We start from the raw sequence: 19,648 nt of genomic DNA, 5'->3' as shown, positions 1-19,648 counted from the left end.
CCTTTAAATGCATGTAGGGAAGGAAACAAAAGTGGAGCTTGGCGGTATGCACGGTGGTTTGGGCAAAGCCTGAAAATCCGTGGCCTCATGCTCCGCTTCACAAGTCGGTGCTGGCTGTGTTGGAGAAATTGAGGCGCGTCTCAAATGTAGAGGAGACTACATGTAAGTTGTAACCCCCAATTGCTAATTAATGTGGATCACATTTGGGATTTGGCTGCTTGCTCGCTCTTTTATGGTAATTTCAAAAGGGATCAAAATCCACTTCAATCTTCTCAAACCCATTTATTAGTCTTTTTTTTTTATCGGTTTTGCTGCTTTCAGCAGATTTAATTCAATTTAGAAATTTACCAACTACTTTCTTCTTCTTTTTTTTTTGATAAAAACCAACTACTTTCTTCTAGTACACTTAAGTAGAGGTATCAAATGGGTGGAATTTACAAAAGCATGAAGTGGGCCGAATTAAGCCGGTACAAGTACAAAATGGACCAATTCAGTATGAGTATAAAACAAGTTGAGCCGATACAAGTATGACATGAGTAAATATGTCGGATTGGGTTGAACTTTTTAGTCTATCAAATACGACATAGCGTGAGCATGACACAACATAAGAACAATACAAGTATAAAATTGTCTTAACTAAAAAATATTAATATTTACTTATAAAAAGAGAAAAATAACACAAGTTGTACAATTTTAAAGACAAAAAAAAGAAATAATACATGAACCGACACATTTAAAGAATAACACGAACACACAAATAGATCTCAAATCATAAATTTTGTCAGGCCTAAAACTTATCTATATAATCCAACATGAGCACGATACAAAACATAATTAACGAAAGTTAAATAGGTCAAACAGGCCTAATAATATTTTCTCTATTTTGTTGTTAAAAATATCAAGTTCAATTCGTCTTCCCATATCAAAAAATTGAGTCTCTTTTTTTTCTTTTTCCTTTTTGCCATTAAAAAAAATTTTGAGGAATTGAGAAAACTCGGGGGAGTCGGTGAGGCGGGACCCACCATGAGGTCCTCTCTGGCAACTTTTTTTCTTTTCTAGTCAGACCCTCCCAGTCTCCCAACTTGCACTTTTGATGACAGGCAAAAAGGGCTCCGACCCCTGGACACGTGGCGACATGCAGTTAGAGAAAGGCTCGTGTGTCGCGTAGATAGAAGGGGTCCATAGCATGCAGGGAATAGAAGAAGAGGGTCAATTGACAACTTGTAGGGCCACGTGTTCAAAAGCCCTTGTACCGATTACATCATCATCGAGTTGTGGCCCCCACCAGCTACTTTGCTCTCAGACTGGAAGCCTTGGGACCAACGGTTATCAAGTGGACCTTATTTTAAGCTACCACTTTTCCAAGTGGATATAAACAAATCCCATTTGAGCTGGCCTAATTAATCCTAGGACTAATATCCTATCCTACCCAAATCCAACTATTAATATCAAATTTTGTTTCATTCTGTACTTGAGCACAAACTCAAATATAAATAACAAAAAAATTACCCCATTACCATTAGATATAATATATATATAATAATAATGTTAAGAATTCTAAATTTATATCACAAATTTAGATTCCAAATAATTTGTCATTACACATATTAGTATTTTATTTGTTATAAAATAAATAATCCTTAAAGTGAGTTATATATGAATCAATAAAATACTGACATATCATTTAGGATTCAAATTTAAAATATAAATTTAGAATCCCTAATACTACTCTAATATATATCACTAAAAATACAAACCCCACATATTAAATAAGTTAAATTTGTCATATTTTGTCCAAAACATGGTTGAACCTCTTTTTTGTTAAGTAGCCATAGTCCATCAGAAAGGGTTTTTTTTTTTTTTTTTTTTTGTAGGAAAATTCTCAGAACCTATTATCTTATCGGATATAGTGTTAACCTTATGTAGTCGATCACCTTTTTATATTCGTGACCATGACCATGAGGATTGTTAATTTGTAAAATGTACTTAACAAATCAATTTGCTTGAAAGTACTTGATTAACATTCAAGGTGGTGTCCTTTTCTAATATGGTCCATTGATAGCTTCATAATTAAATAGCACAGTCAACTTGCACATGAGAATCTATAAGATATTAAAATCAGCTTTTTGGCTGGAGCATGGAGGACAGGAGGAGGAAACTTTTTCAGAGAATTACAAATTCATCCAACTCCCTCGCTAGTACTGGAATTAGTGAATTACTACTATCACAAGAATAGAAAAGAGTTAGGGTTTATGGCCTAAGTCCTAAGGGCATACAAACCTAATCATGCTCATGATAAGGTACAGGTTAAAAGGAAATGGACAAACAACTCAATGTGCTTGCCCATATTGATGTTGGTGGTGGAATACAAGCTCAAGCTGCATACACCTTGCCATCATTTTCATGGCCATGCCCATCATCATATCAAGTGGATATATAGTATACACAACAAATAACTAAATTAAAAAATACCCAGAACCTCACACTTGGAAAATAATCAAGTAAATGATTTTACAAATCCAATCCTAAAAGATGAATATGAATTTCCCATCTGTGTGAAGCAAAATAGACCTCATCACAGGTTGACTTGGGCTCATATCTAGGCCCACAGGGATGGAGCAGCCCACATTTTGAATAGAGAAAATCCAGGCTGAAGCTACTTACAAGGTAAAGCTCATTGTTCACCATAAAAGTTAAAAGATAATGCAAACTACTAATTTACATATCTTTAACAACTCATTTACAACCATATCAGTCACTGGACTATAATGCAGAATTCTTATATCCATGTAGTAGACCAAGTGATATATAAATGATTTTCTTTCTTGGATAGAGATTGTACAGAAAGAACTTTCATAGGTGGATTGCAGAAAAGACTTTCATAGACTCTGTAAGATGACAATCATCAAAATTAATAGAAACAAGAATCTAAAAGTGGGAAGTCTCATCCCGCTTGGGATGTCGGATAAAAATGAAGAACAACATGTGTCTGGAAGTGATTGAGTATTAAATATAGCAGACATTTATGTGATTGAAGATGTCAAAATAATTTGCTGCAGTCTACAGAGTGAAATGATCAATAGGTTGCATGGCAAATCAAATGAGTAAACAATCAATAAAAACCATTCAGTATATAAAAGTGAAATGATTTCATTCATCTCCAAAAGGACCAAAACGCTTCAAGAGAAGAGATATTCATATGCTTGGAAACTCATTAAGCTATATCACCACAACTGAAAGTAAACAGGAAAACCCTGTCATTTAACAGAATGCTAAACAGATCCATATAAGAAACAAATACACCATAGCTTGCCAAATAGACATCCTAAAAGTCACTAATTCATAGAGCAAGCCTGTGTCTGTCCTCCATCACCCTCATATTGCCATTAGATCGCCATAGTTCCGCATCAGAAGAATTGATCCTGCAAACAGCCCTGCAGCGCGCAGCAATTTCTGCAAGAGGGAAACACAAACTATTATTAATTCCTTTCTTTCATTGTTTTCTCCAACAAAAAGATGAATTTATGAGTGACATACCACCTGACATCCATGCAAAACAAATTAAAACAGAAGTTCTACAAGAATGCAAGAAAGGTTTAACCACAATATATCAAGGGCTAAAGAACGTCTGTTTACATTATCAAGCATCACATTTAGAAATAATGGAGCCAAAAAATATTTGAAACCCTTTATAGACTAAACTGAACAACTCTTGCGAGAAATAACTTATGTGGCTTCAGGTTACAATTCTGCCTGGATACCAAGATCAAGCCATAAAGAGACAAGTACCACCTAAAAAGCAGTACACAATAGTAATCATAAATTCTTCATACAGTGTCTGTTCTCCCATGTTTCCTCTTTATCTTTCAGTTTCAAGGACTCTTGCTGTCGTCTTCTTTTCCTCTCAGTCAGACCATACTATTCCTATTCCTATCAGAATATAGAACACTCTAATAGGAAAAGTTACCACGTCTAAAATGTTAATAATTGAAATAAGAACCTAAATTGGACGTCTTATAGAAACAAATAGCAAGGTTTGGCCAACACTTGATGATAAGTTTTCCGTTCCGGAGATAAATGTATTAAGTGTAAGCAAAAACAAAGATCACAACACAACCATGCAGCACCCATAAGTCATTTAGTGATCATATCGTATTCAATACGCAACACCTAAGAAATTTATAAGCTTGTAAGTGATATGAATCCATGGGCAAAAACTTGTCCCTGCAAAACCAGCTTGTAAGTGAAAGGTCTCCCAAATTTCATCGACCCAATTTCCATAGCTAGTCGATGTGGGATTACAAGAGGCACATAACAGACCCCCCTACGACATCCATGGCTCACAATCGCAAAATCCAAAATAACATAAGCTTTAATATTTATTAGGTAATATAAATCGTGAAGGTCTTTGTATTACAAGTTCACAAGAGCTAACAACAATGAATATGGGGTTAAAGTTAATTAATAAAATATATGCCATAATTCTTCTACTTTGTCTTAGAAACCGAACCATGAATAAATCAAAAACTGAAAAGTAGGAGAGTCTTTGATAAAGTACCATGTTGAGAGCCCACTTTTCCTCGTCATAATACTGGGAGTGCAAGAAAGCTTTCGCCTTGTCAAGTGAGATCGGGTAGTCCGCCATTGAGTACGGAGGAGAGGGAGTAAGAGAGGGTTTGATTTTAGGGTTTTAGGTTTTTGAGATTTGGAGGTGTTTGTAGGACCGACTTAAAAGAAAAGGAGAGTAAGTGCCGAAATTACCGAAACAACCTTTACTCATTACAGAAAAAAAAAAAAAAAAAACCATAAAAAACATCCGTTGTATATATACTTTAAAACCCAGTCGCGTTGCGACACGTGGACATCCGAACCTGATCTTCCTTCTCCATCACTAAATTTAAGCTAAAACCAACCTTGAATGATTTCAATCACTCTGAGAAAGACGGTGAAAGCCACCAAACCAGAGAGAGAGAGAGAGAGAGAGAGAGAGAATGGAGGCCAAAGCATTTTATAGCGGCTGCAGAGGAGGGCCATTCATATATTCTTCTCCACAAAGACCCAAAGCAAGAACAGGGAATTCTGCTTCTTTTTCACCCTTTCTCATCCAATCCATGGCTACCCAGAAACCAATTCCTTTAGGTCAGAAAACAGTCAGCTCCAAGAAGGTCAGTGCATCTCATCCACACATGGAGGACCACCCACCTTTCTCTTTATATTTTCTGACAAATTGCATCAATGGTTCTGCAGTAATAGTATTTTTTATCTTTATGTTAAAACTGATTTACATTCATTATATACGTATAGAGGGCCCTTCTAATAAGGGATCCCTCATTTAGTGTTAAATGAGGGATCACCTTATGGGGTCCACACAAGTCGTTTTGTATTAATCCAAACCGTTCATTTTTTATATCTCCATTGATAGATCATCCCTGCAAAAAATTAGTCAAATCGGAAATCGTTTACCCGTTCGATTAAGCGATCAAAGTTTAGATGTTTATAGACGAATTTGTTGTTCGTCCATTTGTTTTAAACTTTGACCGCTTAAACGAATGGGTAAACGATTTCCGATTTGACTGATTTTTTGCAGGGATGATCTATCAATGGAGATGTATAAAATGGACGATTCGGATTAACATAAAACGACCCGTGTGGGCCACACAAGGTGATCCCTCATTTAATACTAAATGAGGGATCCCTTATTGGAAGGGCCCTCTATACGTATATGTTATGTTGTGTACATTCGGATAATATTCCACATTTATTAAACACAAATGAATGAATGATGGCCAAGGACTAAAACTGTGTAGCATCACAATATTGCAGAATTCAACTACACCAGTGAAGCTACTAACAAGGGTGGAGCAACTGAAGCTGCTGACCAAGGCAGAGAAAGCCGGCCTGCTATCGGCAGCAGAGAAGTCCGGGCTCTCGCTGTCAACTATAGAGAAACTGGGTCTGCTCTCAAAGGCGGAAGAATTCGGAGTCCTATCTGCAGCAACCGACCCAGGAACTCCAGGGGCATTGTTGAGTCTGAGCTTAGGGCTACTGCTTTTGGGTCCATCTTGTGTTTATCTTGTGCCTGAGGATTACCCTTGGGAGGTAGTGGTACAAACTCTCGTCGCTCTGGCTTGTGTGGTGGGTGGTACTGCAGCTTTTGCTGCTTCAAATTTTGTATCCAACTTGCAGAAATCAAATTGAAATTTGATGAGCTAGGCCTCACTTTGGGATGAAAGACCCATTATTGTTGCCTCCTATGTGTGTATCATTGTGTTTGCTACATCATGATATTTATAACATTTTATAACATTTTACATGCAATTGCATCAACCAAGGATAAGAAAATGAAGACAAACACTGCAGTGTGATGGTGGGAGGGGATAGATTTCTTCATAATCAAAATAACAGAATATAAATAAATATATTTAGATTCTAAACAAAGGATTTTATGGAAAAATACATTGAATCAACACAACTTTCTCATGCCATGAAAGCCCCATAAAATAAGCTAAGTGAAAACATAGGTTAAAAAGACACAACTCTTGCAATTATAACAAAACCTAAATTTCTAATGGCTCAATACCACTCTTTTTATCCAACTAAAAGCAATTGATGGGAAAAGGAAAAGGAAAAAAAAAGTGACCCTCCTGTTGTGTCAAAAAAATTGTTTATCCACCACTTTCTTTCACAAACGGTCAAGTTGGAACCGAACTGCGGTTTGCCCCACCTTGGCGCCCACCCCCACCCCCAACCCGTCCGTTCAGATTAACCCGCTGATAACCCTCTCCATTGCGTCCAGCTGAAGCCCTGCCTCTCCCAGAAAATTCTCCCTGGTTTCTGAATTCATTCCTGCCAAAGCTACGGCCACCACCACCATAGTTCCCACGGCCCCTGTAAGTGTCATTCCGAAAGCCACCTCTGCCTGAAGAAAACCTCCCTCTCCCACTGTTGCTAACTGAAACAACCAGCAGCTTTGTTAGATTTACAAAATATAGTTTTTGCTTTCTTTTTTTTGAACCTTATGTTGCTTTACAAACTTCTAACTCCCCACTATCTTGGGATGAGAGGGCGGAAGAAGGAGAGGAGACTGGGAAAGCTTCTTATTCTATAATTCAGAAATATAAGAAGTTTCTCAACTTACCTCGGGTTGTGGTTCTCTTTTCCTCAATCACTGCTTGACGATCTCCAATTGTGATAGGTGAAGCCTGTAAGGAATTTCAATAAGTTGAAAATTGGATAAACAAAGAAGTTAAGTAAACTGATCATGCAGGTCAGAAACAAATAACCAATCAAAGGAAAGATCAGACAAGGCAAAGATGGAGATTTTCAAACATTACAAGAAATCTGGTCCATGCTTGGAAATAACAGGCCATTACTTGCACCGAATGGCCTGGCTATATCAAATGTCATAACAGAAGGTCCGGTTAGTCTAGGTCAGGCACTAACTTTAATTTTTCTTTGGTGGAAGAGACCTTTTTCAAGGCATTAATGAAAACAACCAATTATCCACAAATTAAGTTCAGAAAACATATACGTGCTCTTCAACATTCAAGAGTATGAAGACTTGGAATCATTAGTTCAATGATATTCAGGCTTCCAAACCATATACTTGACTTTCAAAACTATTAAAATAGTAACGAATTTGGTAAAAAGACATTAAAGGTACTGATAAAGTTAGATGTAGATTCCAAATAAAATATCAGGAGGAAATAACAAATAGATGCACCAAAAAGAGAACCAGAATGAAAACAGGAATAATGTGATTTTGGACCAGTTAATTTAACTAGCTAATTCTAATTGTATAATATCTTAAAGCAGCACTGCAGGAAGTCATCAACCAAATGGCCTATTTTATTTGTGCTGGTCTTGTCAATAGCAACTTCCCAACTGGGGATCCAGCAATGACTCAAATGGCAATTTATGAAATACATACCGTTGGACTGCCAAAATGTTATATCACGGTGATGTTGTTCAGATGAAATACACTGGAAATTATAATTTTCTAATGCCAAAACAACAGATCCAGGCATCTAAAAAGGATAGAGTGAAAGAAACTGTTAAATTTTGCCATTATAAATTTAACAGTGCCACTGTAAATGCTCGCCTAACAAGATATATTGTAAGGAAAGCAAATAAGAGCACTCAGTTAAAGCCTCACAACCTTTGTACAATTTTGGCTAGTGTTGAAGTCATACACCCGATAGATAGAGAGAGAGAGAGAGAGAGAGAGAGAGAGAGAGAGATGCATGTTGTGGCAACATAGGAAACAATGACTCCATTTTCTGGATATGATCTTGAGTTCAGTCCTGATTTTCTTTTTTCTTTTTTTTTTCTTTTTTTGGAGGGGGGTTTTAATTTATAAATAAGAAGTAGGCCTTTTTGCAATTTATGACAAGTGAAATACAAAGGTCAAAGAAAGTACCTCAAGTGCACTTTGCATGGAACTCAAAGTTTCAAATTCAACAAAGCCAAAACAGAATCCTTGCTGCAAGAAACCAATAAAATATGACCTCTAAGGTTACATCAAAGAATTCTCAGTTGGATTAGGAAGTGCATTATAACACATGAAGCATACCTTACTACTTCTGACTTGGATCCCCTCATGCTTAATAGGCCCAAATTTCTTAAACTCTTCCTCAAGTTGTTCAACTGTTGCATCATATGGCAAGTTTCGTACATGTATGGAGTGGCCTTCAGCTGTAAGGAGAAGAAGAATAGAAAATTTAAAACTAGAACATGATATAAGATCTCTTTATATGAAAATAAATAGGAAACAGATCAGATGTCATTGATGAAAGAGTACACGAGTGTCTCAAACTCAGACGGGTGTTAAGAAAGTTAACCTAGCAATCCAGCCATTGAAAGCTGAAAACTCTTTCTTTTTCTTGATAGAAAACGAAACTGAAAGCAGAATACTATTTACCTTCCTCATGAGCATTGCTATCTTCAGGAGCAACATCACGAGTAGGAACTGGTGCCTCTGGTGCAGGAGAAGGTTTTGCGGAACCAAGGAACTGTTGGTCAGTGTTTGCAGATATTGTCCTCACAGTACGGGTAACATGGACAGGACTGGATGCGGTAGTACTTTTCATTACCTTCACCTAAATGACACTTCATTAAATAAACGCCAAAGATAGAGGTGTTGACTTCAAAATTAAAAATACTTGATCCCAAAAAAGAACAACAAGCCTAACATACAATTGATGCATATGATTTTTTTGGAGCATCCTCCTGAGCTTCAGGGGTTGTATCAACTTCTGCAAGACCTTTATTCTGACTTGAGTGAGTTGGGGGTTCCACAACCTCCTCTTCAATAACTGATCCTTCCTCATTATCTGAAGGATCAAAAACTTCGGCACCACTATTGAGATCTTCCTCCTCAAAGGGAGTTGCAGGTTCCACCACAAGATGATCAGGAGCGTGAGTAGGCTCTGTGGACGAAAACATAGATAAAATTAGGAAAAAGAAAGCTAAAGCAAATCACAATAAGGTAAATTACGAAAGAAAACTTATGCCAACCTGGTTCTGCTATCAAGGCAGATTCAGGAGCACTTTCATTCATGCCAATAACTGAGACAGTGTTGGTCTGCAATGATTCATTGTCCTCAACATACCTAAAAACATCATTTAAGACAAAGTACCCATTTTCCTGTGGAGCTAGAAAAAATGTTTGTGCGAATTTCCTTCCCACATGGTCCTTTCCAGTCAAGCATCCAGTTACCAAAACAATCACCCCGTTCTTATAAGATTCCTGAGAATCTGCAGATTTTATTTCTGCTGTATAGTCTTCATAATTCAAGGACTGAATTTTTTCATTTATTGCCTGTTCCAAAGATAATGCAATGTTAATAAATGCAAAATTCTTCAACAAAATTTATTATTTAACAATAATAGTTCACGATTCTCAACACACAACATTTCAAATTTTGAAAACAAGCAATAAGATTCCTATGTTTTGAGGATAGATTAACTACAATGTTTCCAGAAGCTAATTCTGTAATTGACCTAAGGCCTTAAGGTGAAATGAATCAGGAAAATACTGAAAAGAAAAATAAAAACTTGCCCAATTCATGTCAAACCATACAAAAAAGAAAAGTCGAGTCTTGATACATTTTATAAATTAAAATGTCCACAATTGATCTAAGGAAGTGAAAACTGATTCATAAACACATATCTCAAAGTATACATACTTGCATAGTTGTCACTGTTGTCATATTGCCATTGATATCTGTCCTGCTTAGAGAGCTTGTCTCCTGATAAAACCTATGCACTAATTCTGGAGACTGGTGAAGAACTTGGTAATATTGCTGAACAAAGGCATTGCCAACAAGTTGGGCACTGGGAGCAGGAGCAGGAGTAGGGGCAGGACTCGCTTCCTGCATGGCTATCTACAGAAAGTTTACAGCTAAACATTAGTAGAGGAACAAATTAATGAAACCATTTGTCAAATGTGAATTACAGTAAGGCTAATAAGATCAATGCACAAAGGCTTTGTCCTGGTACCCAGAAGACCAAGTACTATAAGCTAGAAGGGTTTTAAGTACTGAAACATGAGTATAATATCATAAACCACACAGTAAGAACCAAAAATCACGTGAATACGCAAACAATTATAATTAATTTGCAAACCCAAACGTGTTTAATCATGTTATAGTAATAGTAACCGCAACAAATGTTCAAATGGAGCAGACCAAGTGAATTTGACCTCAGCCCAAAAGGGGCAGCTGAAAAACTGAAGCAAGCCCAGAACTTTATACATCAGGATGATAGAGAAAACTATATCTGATTGCAATTTTTGAATGGTGTAAAACCCTAATATAGAAAAATATGAAAAACCCAGAAACAAATCCACACTAGCATCCAAAATAGTAAAGATATGACCTGAGAAACATGATATCAACAGATCAGTCACCAACAGACTAATACAATGTTGAGGAGTGAAATTAAAGATCAAATAAACCAGTATAAGCAATAAACAAGGAGAAAGTGGACTCAAGAGAAGAATCTGAAGTACCTGGTTGGGAGTGATCTGGGGTTTGGATAGAGAGATCTGTGGGGGCTTGGGAGAGAGAGCAGAGAGAAGTTGAAGATAGAAAGGAACTGTACTAGTAGTAGAGGATTAGGAAGGAGATGATGGGAAGGTAAAGAGCAAAGATGCTGAAGGCCTGAAGCTTTTTATATATTTGATGAGATCACAAGAGAAGACTTATTTAATTTTAAAAGGAAATGTAACTTGTAAGTGGCCTTGTTCTTGGTACTTGCTGGTGCCCTTGGACTGTTTTGTTTTGTTTTTTTTTTTTTTTCTAAATAAGGTATTAGGTTTTTCCTTTTCTTTTTGTTTTTTCCAAATAAAGTATTAAGTCTTTTTTTAATTATGCAGAAATTTGTGAGACTGGATTATTTTGTAATTTAGGAAATTTGGAATGTTAGGAAGTCAAAATCTCTGGAAATACAAGTTCATGATTTGAGAACAGCAGGTACAACCATGAAGAATCTAGTAAACGTCTCTTTATTTTCATTTTTCTTGGTTCTGAATTTTGAGAAGAATTTTTTTTTTAATTCTTTATATTTACACACAAGTTATATAAGCGAAAATAAGTTTTTTAATATTTTTTTTTTAAATTGCTTTTACATGTTTGGTAACAGTTCGATTCTTAATTTTATTTTTTGAATAAAAAATTATTTTTAGTTTAAACAGTGGTATAATTGCTAATGGGGTCTAGTAGTAATACTCAATTATTATTGTTATACACGATAATTGTTGATTAATAAAAAACAGTGGCACAATATTTATTAATAAAAAATAAACAATAAAGCTACTATGTGTAAAATGAGAAATCACTAAAAGTCTAAAACTATGACGTGGCGCACACTATATATAATTGCTTCATTTTGTAGTCGCTTGTCCAGCGGGTGAAGTGAAAGTGGCAATGTTTGGTGGCGAGTGTTCTTTAGTAATCAATGACAAGGAGTGAAGATCCCGGCCAAAAAAAACAAAAAAGACAAGGAGTGAAGCTAAAAGTGATAAACTCATAAAGTTAGAAAGTTAGAAGGTTAGAAGTTAGAACACTACTTATTGGAACCCAATTTTTTAATTAATAACCCCAATATTTTTTTAGGTTCATTGATTTTAACTACTAAATTTCAATAACTTTTTAGTTTAGGTACCAAAATTAAATAGCATTTTAGATTAGGTACTAGTTGAAAAGTCAAACAAAATAATAAAGTAAAAGGTATTAAAATTTACAAATATTACATCACATGCCACTACGATAAAAAAAATAATATTATATCACAAATATTATATTAATTTATACTATATTGTATTAAAAAAAAAATCAATCCAGTCACAACTTAACTGTGACTATCTTGGTAAATTAAAAGAGACAACTCACATCACTATACTATATATTATTTTGAGTAAAAGTATTGTTTTGACCTCTATTTATACTATATTGTAGTATAATTTTTCTAAAAAAAAATTCAATGAAATCACAACTTAACTGTGACTGTCTCACAACTTAGATGTGACTGTCGTTCAGTCACAACTAAATTTGAAGTTGTGAGTGTCGTACAGTCACAACTAAATGTGAAGTTGAGACTACATTAGCAAATTTTCAAGATAATATAAAAGCCTCAAGGGCAATTTTGTCAAAACCTTATAAATTTTAACTAACACCCATCATATGTGGGTCAAACGACAAAAATGTCAAATAGAAAAGGCTTAAATCAAAAGGGCCAACATATTTGTGATCTAATCTAAAAAACTACATTAAATTTGGTAGTTCAATTGAAATATTATATAGTCTTCATGCTATACCAAAAAATTATTAGGATTTGGTATTTAATCCTAATTTTCTATATTTTTTTTACATCTATCTTTATTTTAAAAAATATTAAAACTCATTAGTATACCTAACATTTTTTCCTAAATTACCCAAACCCAACAACTAAACCAATAACTAAATCCAACAATTCTACTTAGTAAAACACACACCCAACAAATTCGATTGAGGGTTAGAAATGGTGATTGTGTAAGAATTAAATGGACTAATACATTGTTCTATTCGGTGTCAATATTACACTAATACTTAAGATACAAGTAATAGGTTTATTAATAAGACATAAATCAGCAAGTCCATCTTAAATAGATTACTTATCTGAGTTGGACTAGGAAAACTAAGTTACTTAAAGGCCTTATACTATAAACAAGGCAATGATCCAGCAAAGTCTTTATAGAGTCCTATTAGGATTGGATTCTGGAGTCCTTGATGGGAGGAACTAGGAATCTATGAGTACTCTATATAAGCACAGGTCCCTAGTCACACAGCTTAACACTTAGAATCAATAAGCTCTGCCCCATTGTGTGAGAGGTTAATTCATTGCTGTGATGGCTAGAAGACTTGAGCATCTTGACTTGAGGTATTTAATTTGCTAGCAGTATGTCTTCATCAGGTTAGTAGTTAATTATATATTACAGTTATATGCTTAGCAGTAGAATCATATTGATCTTGAGTTATACTTGTATCTGTTGATTTGTGTATGCTACATAATTTATGTTTCAGTTCTTACATGTGGTATCAGAGCCTCCATACACAAACTAGAGATCAAGATAAAGTTGTTAATTATTGTTTTAGTTTTTCGACCACATGGTTTTACTGATAATTTCAAACTAATTGTTGAAATCAATATAAAGCATCCTCTATGCATATTCATTATAAAGTGTCATTGAATATATTATAGTCTTTTCTTTTTTGAATATTATATTAATGGTGCGGCTTGCAATCAATACGACTATAAGAGGCACCAAAAGGTGCATGCTATCTAACGGGTCCTTTGTTCCATGGAATATTAATAGCCTATGGGTTTCTGGAATTTGATTACAAACCAAGTCTGCACCAAAACGGTGCGGTGCGACTTGGATTAATTAAAAGCACCAAAATGGTGCGTTGACTAGAGATTAAAAGACACTAGCACGGTAGCACCATGCGGTGCATTTTGGACTATTACAAAAGAACAAAACCATGTTCTTCTTCTCCCCTTCTCGCGCGTGCAGCAAGGGTTTATTGAACCCAGTTCAGTTTTCGGTTTCTGCTCATGTTTTTGCGTGTTCTGAGGCTTGGGTACTTGTTTTCTGCATGCATAGAACATTTTTTATGGATTAAGTCATTGTTCTTTCCATGTTTTTTCATCGAATTTCCGAAGGACAGATTTAGAGTTTTTATTTGATTACGAAATTTAAAGCCATGTTTTGATGATTTTGTTCATGAGTTTGCTGCGGATTAACTGATTGAAAATTTCTATTTGCATTGATTCATCAGTTTTGAAAACTTTGATTTCGTGAGTTCTTAGAATTCATTCCTTTTGGGTTTTTCACGAAATTTCTGGGCTGTTTGTTTTACATGAATTAATTGCTGGGTTTTGATTTGCTTCGTCAATTGGAACTCGATTCTTGCTCCATAAATTGACAATTCCAGTTTTGACTCCATGGTTAATCATTGTATTGGGTTTTGATTATATGGATTCATATTCAGTTTTTCTTTTCGTTTCCATGATAATAAGTCCTATTTTATTTAAAGTTATATATTTGAATGATTAATAAGTTTCCCTTCATCAGCTTTGTTGGCAAGTGCAGTTATATTGCACCTAAAGGAAAAGAAATATATACATTGTGATTATAATAAGATTGCAGGAGCATAATGCAAAAGGTATTGATATGCAAATTTAAATTTTCTTTTTTTTTGCTATCAAATTATTTGGATACACCTATTATGTCCTAAAAGCTAATATTGCAGGTTAAGATTAAGACAAGCAAGATTTGCTTGACAGTACTATTTTTTCTTAATTTCTGTTTTTGCAGAATTGTTTTGAGCACTCTGTTGGGCTAGATGGCATCTGGGTCATCTAGCATATGTTTTTTCCTGCAATACATGTTTTATTAGAGTGTTTACATGTTTTGCTATGAACATAATAAAAGAAAAGGATCAATGCTTCTGGTAAGCTCACAGCAAGTGGGCAAGTATTTTATGATCTGCACCTAAAGATTGTCTGTTGAGCATCAAGAATTATATGTGCAGTTCACAAATACATACATGAATTTTTATTTGGTACGATCCTGTGGAGTAATTAAGTTTCATGTTTACAGTCACATAACTATATATATTGGTTGTTCCTTTACTAGTTAATAAATCTATACATAAGTGTTTTCTATTACCTTATACATAACCATATTGTTTATTATCTTATTGCTGAATTTTGTGCATATATACAGTCCAGGTATTTTGTATTCATCAGTTAAGTAAGCATTGGTAATTCAGTATATGCAAGGATTAACTAGGTTATGTATTCTATCCGCTGTAGAATTGTAATAAGTTTAACAATTCAAATTGAGAACATGATCTAGTAGATATGATCATAGTTTTCAAGGTGTCAGATAACACAAATCCTTCTGCATCTTGGGAGTTATGATCAATAAAGCATGTTCTCAGATCATAAGAAGGTAATTCTGCATTCTTTAGGTGCTTGTTGGTTCTCTTAAAAGAGGAAAAGCCATCTGAGCACTTAAAGTGCAGAATTAACATGTCACAGCCTGACTATGAGGCCAGTTTCTTCTTTTGGATATAATTTCTACTAAACAAATTGCAGAAAGCATATTCAGAATAAGGGCACTCATAGCAGATTGGGGACATGATTCATTGCATTCATCTTTTCTACGTGAACACAACAAATTCGATTCATGTAGAGAATATTCAGTTTTTGGTTTTTGGTTTGTACTAAATAAGAGTTTTTCTCCCAGAATTAGACCATTCGTTCTCTTCCATGTATACATGCATATCTACAAATTTTTCATGAGGTTATGTGTTAATAAATTTTTCATTCCGCTGCATATATATTATATATATGATACATAACCTTATTAGGTTGTTTACTTATTGATTAATCCTATATGGTACCAACTGGTAATTCTGAACATGCAAGGATTAATAAGGCTATATAATCTACTATAGAATTGATGATAAATCTGTGATCAGTTGCTCGGTTTTCGTTCATAGTTGTCATTATGTCAGAAATCACAATTCCTTCTGCATATTGAGTGTTGTGATTAGGCTAACAGTACTTGACATCAACTAGATTGAAAGTTTTTTTTTTGTTAGCTCTCTTTAAAGGGATAATTAAAGCCATCTGAATACTTAAAATACAGAATTCACTTATTGTTTCCTGCTTATAAGATCAGTTTTCCTATATAGTTGGAAATTCTGCTGAACAAATTGCAGAAAGACCATCTAGAAGAAGGGATCTTATAATGGAATATGATACATAGTCTTAACTACATGAACAGAACAAATATGTTTCATGTGGTCAAGGACACCTGCAGATTGGGGTACATATGAATATATTTTCAATGCAGATATGAAAATATATTCTTTTAAGCATATTTAATCAAATTTAAGTGTTATTTGGTTCTAACTGCAGCATCCATGAGTTTTTTATAATCTAGCATTGAACCACTTAATGGTCACAATTTCAAGAAGTGGAAGCATGACATTGAAATTGTGTTAGGTCTCAATGATTTAGATTTGGCACTAAGAGAAGAGAAACCAGCTGCAATAACAGCAACTAGCACTGCAGATGAAAAGGATTTCCTTCTGTCCATATTGACGTGGGAGGTCTTTTTTATAAAGGAAGTGTATATAGTTTTATGATCTAGTGCTACAGCATGGTTTACTCTCAGCCTATAGGTGTGAGTTAATTGTGTTTATAAGGCATTTCTTGGGGATTAAGTTTAAAGATTAAATTAAATTTTCAGTTATGAATTCCTCTGCTAGCTATCAATTCCATTGAACCCATGAATTGTAGCAATTTTAAGAAGTGGAAGTGAGATTTAGAGATTACTTTAGTTCTCTTAGATCATGACTTAGCCGTGGTTAAGAACTTTCATGTTTTTCCATTATGGATTCCAAGTTTTGTTTTGTGCGCGGCTAAACTATCAGGTATCTATGAATTATGGAGTCTTGGTTTGATATATATATATATATATGAATTTATACATATCAGTTTCTGTCTTGGACGAATATATATACCTATGTCTGTATGTCTCTCGGTTTCCTTCAGTTAATTAACATCTATTAGTTTTGCTTCCATGGTGTAATAAGCTTTGGATACTCTCACATATATTATTCAAAGTTATATATGTAATTATATATGAATAATTAATCAATTTTCATGATCAAGCATTGTCGGCAAGTACGTGCAGTTATATTGATCCGAAAGAAATATACATATATATAAATGTTTGTTATTATCAAAAAATTATAGATCAATTAGTATATGCATAACTTCATGATCTTGACTTAATGTCGGCATATGTATCCGCTTTGATATGTACATGGCATGATTATCAATAAAATGCATTGCATCACGAAATCAGACCATTGCATGCACTCAAGTCCCTTTTATTGTTGATAAATATATCGAACATATCTATTCCTCTTTGATTGATCCTGCTGCCTTATATATGCTTAGAGTCATGCATATGTGCTATTTATATATATATATATATAAAGATATAATGCAATTTTGTTGATAAAGGATCTGAATTTGGTTTGATATATGCATTTATTCAATTAGTGTATATATATTAAATTTGTTCATGCAGAACAGAAAAGTGGAGCTATGTGGGAAATTAAATTTTCTGTGTGCATTATTAAAAATTATTTGTTATGAAAAGTTAATCTGAAGTCTGCTGATCGATTTCATATATCCATGTGTGTTGATTTCCATCATGTTTATTTATGTGAGTACCATATATGACGAATTTCATTTAGATCAAGTTAATGCTTTTCTTGAACAGTTTATATGATCGATCATGATGAAACTGCTATGTTTATGGTCATTTACTTATTACATATATGAAATTTATATGTAAATTTGAAGTAGGCATTAATGCTGGTATGTGGCTTTAGATATTCATTGAAGTTTATGTAGAGTTTGAATTTTGACTATAAATTAGATTATCGTTTTTAATTAATTTGAGCAATGGAGCACTATTATGGCAGGTAGGAAATTGCTTGATGTAATTTGCTTGGTATATGAATGTGTTTTAGCCTTAACTGATTCAGTGCATGACCATGATATATATATAATTAAAGCACTTGTGGTCGATTATATGCATTCATTATGATTCAGTTTGTAGATGGCGTAACTTATATTCATATGTGGAAGTATCACTTTATGCTTATGTATTTGATCAAGATCAGTTTCTTAGTTTTGCATATTTTAGGTGAATTCAAAATATTTTATTTACTATTTTGAGTATGCAATAAAGGACATTCAGTAGCATAATATGTTTCTTGCTCAAAAGTGTAACATAGTTGTGCATGTAGTCTCTTTGAACATAGAAATTGTGTTCATTAAATTTCTACTTTATAAGTGGCTTTTTTTTGAGACCCTTTTGATTAGTGGGAGTTAAAATATTTGTACACTGAAGGGTTAATGATCACTTATATATGGATGCTTCACTTTTAGATGCTTCAGTTTAGTGGGAGCTTTAGAAATAGTGGGAGCTTCAGTTCTATCAGTACTACTGATTTTCTGCATTTCAGTTGTTAAGGCAGACAATAAGTGCCATAAATTCAATTTCGGTTATTTGAATTTTTTCAGTTATATTAAAATTGAACTAGACTTATCATGATTTCAGTTTGTCAGCTCAATTCTAATATATATGGTTTTTTCAGTTTAAATTTTAAAGTATATATATACATACATTGTGGTATTCACATGTGTACCTATATAGATTGTGACATTGTCATTAAGATAATGCAGACAATAATTAAGGCATAATGTCTATGCATGTGTATAGAGATCTTGCTAATAAGATTTTGTGATCTTGCATTTGGAGAAGGCAAAATCATTAAGAAGGACCGAGTTTACAAGTTTAATACTGTGCAAGACACATCTACTTTGTAAACCAATTTTCATTTTCATGCCTTGTAAATGACTTATGTGGGATATGGTATTGGCATCAATGACTATGAGTGGATTAAGCAGTTTAATGACTTAATTGTTTCTCATAATCTGGTGTTCAATATAATATCTTGACAAAGTTGAGCTAAGTCTTGTTAAATAATAAAACCAGCGCAAATTCAGATTACTTGCAGTATTGTGTAAATGTGATGATTAAGAACAATGATTGTCCAAGTGGGAGAATGTAAGAATTAAATGGACTAATACATTGTTCTATTCGGTGTCAATATTACACTAATACTTAAGATACAAGTAATAGGTTTATTAATAAGACATAAATCAGCAAGTCCATCTTAAATAGATTACTTATCTGAGTTGGACTAGGAAAACTAAGTTACTTAAAGGCCTTATACTATAAACAAGGCAATGATCCAGCAAAGTCTTTATAGAGTCCTATTAGGATTGGATTCTGGAGTCCTTGATGGGAGGAACTAGGAATCTATGAGTACTCTATATAAGCACAGGTCCCTAGTCACACAGCTTAACACTTAGAATCAATAAGCTCTGCCCCATTGTGTGAGAGGTTAATTCATTGCTGTGATGGCTAGAAGACTTGAGCATCTTGACTTGAGGTATTTAATTTGCTAGCAGTATGTCTTCATCAGGTTAGTAGTTAATTATATATTAC

General features: G+C 34.1%; 3 protein-coding genes across 3 annotated transcripts; 1 reads left to right on the top strand and 2 right to left on the bottom strand.

The window, feature by feature from the left end:
• Window positions 1-3,130: 3,130 nt before the first annotated feature.
• On the bottom strand, window positions 3,131-4,811 carry TOM5 (mitochondrial import receptor subunit TOM5-like protein). Its single transcript, XM_086256299.1, has 2 exons — window positions 4,559-4,811; window positions 3,131-3,453 (listed from the first exon to the last, which is right to left on the bottom strand). Exons 1-2 carry the CDS (start codon window positions 4,643-4,645, stop codon window positions 3,376-3,378), a joined length of 165 nt encoding a protein of 54 aa, XP_086112425.1. The 5' UTR covers window positions 4,646-4,811; the 3' UTR covers window positions 3,131-3,375.
• A 110-nt stretch (window positions 4,812-4,921) lies between these two features.
• LOC147273314 (wiskott-aldrich syndrome family protein, putative (DUF1118)) lies at window positions 4,922-6,313 on the top strand. Its single transcript, XM_086256297.1, has 2 exons — window positions 4,922-5,165; window positions 5,824-6,313. The coding sequence occupies exons 1-2, from the start codon at window positions 4,992-4,994 to the stop codon at window positions 6,196-6,198; spliced, it is 549 nt and encodes a 182-aa protein (XP_086112423.1). The 5' UTR covers window positions 4,922-4,991; the 3' UTR covers window positions 6,199-6,313.
• Window positions 6,314-6,390: 77 nt separating this feature from the next.
• On the bottom strand, window positions 6,391-11,199 carry LOC147273313 (Nuclear transport factor 2 (NTF2) family protein with RNA binding (RRM-RBD-RNP motifs) domain-containing protein). The gene is made up of 9 exons (XM_086256296.1): window positions 11,012-11,199; window positions 10,188-10,385; window positions 9,517-9,820; window positions 9,196-9,428; window positions 8,921-9,098; window positions 8,573-8,694; window positions 8,420-8,482; window positions 7,139-7,202; window positions 6,391-6,952 (listed from the first exon to the last, which is right to left on the bottom strand). The coding sequence occupies exons 2-9, from the start codon at window positions 10,377-10,379 to the stop codon at window positions 6,693-6,695; spliced, it is 1,416 nt and encodes a 471-aa protein (XP_086112422.1). The 5' UTR covers window positions 10,380-10,385; window positions 11,012-11,199; the 3' UTR covers window positions 6,391-6,692.
• Window positions 11,200-19,648: the final 8,449 nt, after the last annotated feature.

This window comes from Dryas octopetala, chromosome 9, assembly GCF_963921425.1.
Source record: "Dryas octopetala chromosome 9, drDryOcto1.1, whole genome shotgun sequence".
Taxonomy (NCBI): Eukaryota; Viridiplantae; Streptophyta; class Magnoliopsida; order Rosales; family Rosaceae; genus Dryas; species Dryas octopetala.
Note: the sequence above shows the minus strand (reverse complement) of the source record. Positions and strands in the feature narration are given on the sequence as shown.

What these genes read in the sequence shown, in the direction of transcription:
- TOM5 (XM_086256299.1), bottom strand. Translation starts at nt 4,645, where the DNA reads ATGGCGGACTACCCGATCTCACTTGACAAGGCGAAAGCTTTCTTGCAC. An exon ending in AAAAGTGGGCTCTCAACATG is followed by an intron (nt 3,454 to 4,558) that starts GTACTTTATCAA and finishes TCCCTCTTGCAG; the next exon opens with AAATTGCTGCGCGCTGCAGG.
- LOC147273314 (XM_086256297.1), top strand. Translation starts at nt 4,992, where the DNA reads ATGGAGGCCAAAGCATTTTATAGCGGCTGCAGAGGAGGGCCATTCATA. An exon ending in AAACAGTCAGCTCCAAGAAG is followed by an intron (nt 5,166 to 5,823) that starts GTCAGTGCATCT and finishes ACAATATTGCAG; the next exon opens with AATTCAACTACACCAGTGAA.
- LOC147273313 (XM_086256296.1), bottom strand. Translation starts at nt 10,379, where the DNA reads ATGCAGGAAGCGAGTCCTGCCCCTACTCCTGCTCCTGCTCCCAGTGCC. An exon ending in CAACAGTGACAACTATGCAA is followed by an intron (nt 9,821 to 10,187) that starts GTATGTATACTT and finishes TCTTTGGAACAG; the next exon opens with GCAATAAATGAAAAAATTCA. An exon ending in AAAGAGAACCACAACCCGAG is followed by an intron (nt 6,953 to 7,138) that starts GTAAGTTGAGAA and finishes TGGTTGTTTCAG; the next exon opens with TTAGCAACAGTGGGAGAGGG.